Here is a 1,850-nt window from a genome sequence, read left to right as displayed (position 1 = left end):
CCCAGCCCATTCCATGTCTCTATGCTGCCCAGCTGATATAGAAAGCAGCACAGAGCCCTTAAGGGGGATTGGGGGGGGGGAGGGGGGAGAAAGGGTTAAATCCAGGAAGCAGAGGAACCAAACTAAGGCTGAAGATGATGTTCTGTGACTCCAAGTGGATCATAAGGTGCCAAATAACCCCAATTTCACCGCATTTACCCTTTAATCCCATAGGGGCTCTCAGTTCTCAATGGGGGGGCTCCTCCCTGTCCCCTCAGTCACCACATGAGGAGAAACAGGGGCCAGAAGGGAACCCCCCCATACACATACATACATATATATACACATAGATATAGATATACACATAGATATAGATATACACAGATATATACATAGATATATATATACATATAGATATAGATATACATAGATATATATAGGGGGATATGGGGTCATATGGGTGGGGTATAGGGGTTATATGACCTATATAGGGTCATATGGGGGGGCATTGAGGGTTATAGGGGGTTATAGGGGGTTATATGGGGTTATATGTGATCATATGGGGTTATACATAGGCCCCTGCCCCCCTCACCTTGTCCCAGCTCAGCCACTGCCACACCGCTTTATCCAGCTGCTCGTCTCCGGTGCTGTGAGAGATCAACACGTTGGAATTCACGTCCCCGTCGGCTCCGGGTTCACACATCGCGTCCGAGCCGGATTTAGACGGTTTCAATCCGAATCAACGAGCATCGCCCCGAAGGGACGGATCGAAGCGGAGCCGATAACACCGAGCCGTTACCTCAGCGCCGACCCGCCCTCCGCCTGCTCCTCGACAACAGGCGAAGCCCCGCCCACCTCGCCTCTATCCAACCAATCAACGCAGCGGAGGGGCGGGGATAAGAGACCGCCTTCCTCTCGGTGCCCGGTGCACGATGGGAAATGTAGTGCGAGCACCGGAAGAGGGACGCGGTGGGGGAGGGGCCTGATGGTGTCTCGAAACTACAACTCCCAGCAACCCGCGCGACGCATAGCTCAGAGCGCCTCCTCACCCTGAGGCGCTGTGAGGGGATGGCGGCCATGTTTCATTTTGGTCCCAAGCTTTTGGGATCGAACCCATCCCCACTGCCCTGTGTCCCTCAGTGCTGTGCTGAGAGCACTTGGAAATGCCCTAAAATCCACCCTAAGGATCTTCTGATTGAGTCTGGATGATGAAGCCAAGGAAGAAGGGAGATCTGGCTGTAAAAGAGCCTGTGGGACCACAGGCCTGCAGTGAGGTGTGGATGTTCATGGTGTTATTCAGGCTGGAAAAGACCGTTAAGATCCCCAAACCCAACCCCAACCCACCCCCAACATGCCCACATTACCTGGACATTGATATAATGAGGGAACCAAACGCAATGGATGACTTCAGTGCATAATGGAAGAGGCACTAATGTCGTATCTCTGGGCTTCATTATGGCCTTTGCACTGTTCCCTCCCTCCAAACTGTAGAGATACGGGTGGAATATTGGATGATTTGGCTCATTTTTATGCTCTAATGGTGTAAAAACCCTCCAGAATAACCAAAAGCTCTCAATAAACACATAAGGAAAAGAAAGAAGGCCAAGCTTAATTGTAACAGTCCCTCATATTGCCTTTCCACAGAGCTCTTGTAAGAAGCATTCCTGTTTGGCAGGCCTTGGAAAGGTATTTAATATGGGCATTGTCCTTTTATTTTGGTGGGAAATGGAGCTTTTAGAGGCTGGAGTTCTTGTTATGTTGAGCCTTGGGCCTCCCTTGTAAATACAACACAAAGGAAGGGGAAGGGGAAGGGGAAAGGGAAGGGGAGAGAAGAGGAAGAGGAAGAGGAAGAGGAAGAGGAAGAGGAAGAG

General features: G+C 50.7%; 1 protein-coding gene across 1 annotated transcript in view; it reads right to left on the bottom strand.

The window, feature by feature from the left end:
- PGM2L1 (phosphoglucomutase 2 like 1) overlaps positions 1-825 on the bottom strand; it is a 38,416-nt gene extending 37,591 nt beyond the window's left edge. Inside the window, exon 1 of the mRNA XM_015852627.2 lies at positions 572-825. Coding sequence (XP_015708113.1) covers positions 572-682 — 111 coding nt within the window. The 5' untranslated portion in view covers positions 683-825. The remainder of the gene's footprint in view (positions 1-571) is intronic.
- Between the last annotated feature and the right edge of the window lie 1,025 nt (positions 826-1,850).

This window comes from Coturnix japonica, chromosome 1 (genome assembly GCF_001577835.2).
Source record: "Coturnix japonica isolate 7356 chromosome 1, Coturnix japonica 2.1, whole genome shotgun sequence".
NCBI lineage: Eukaryota > Metazoa > Chordata > Aves > Galliformes > Phasianidae > Coturnix > Coturnix japonica.
Note: the sequence above shows the minus strand (reverse complement) of the source record. Positions and strands in the feature narration are given on the sequence as shown.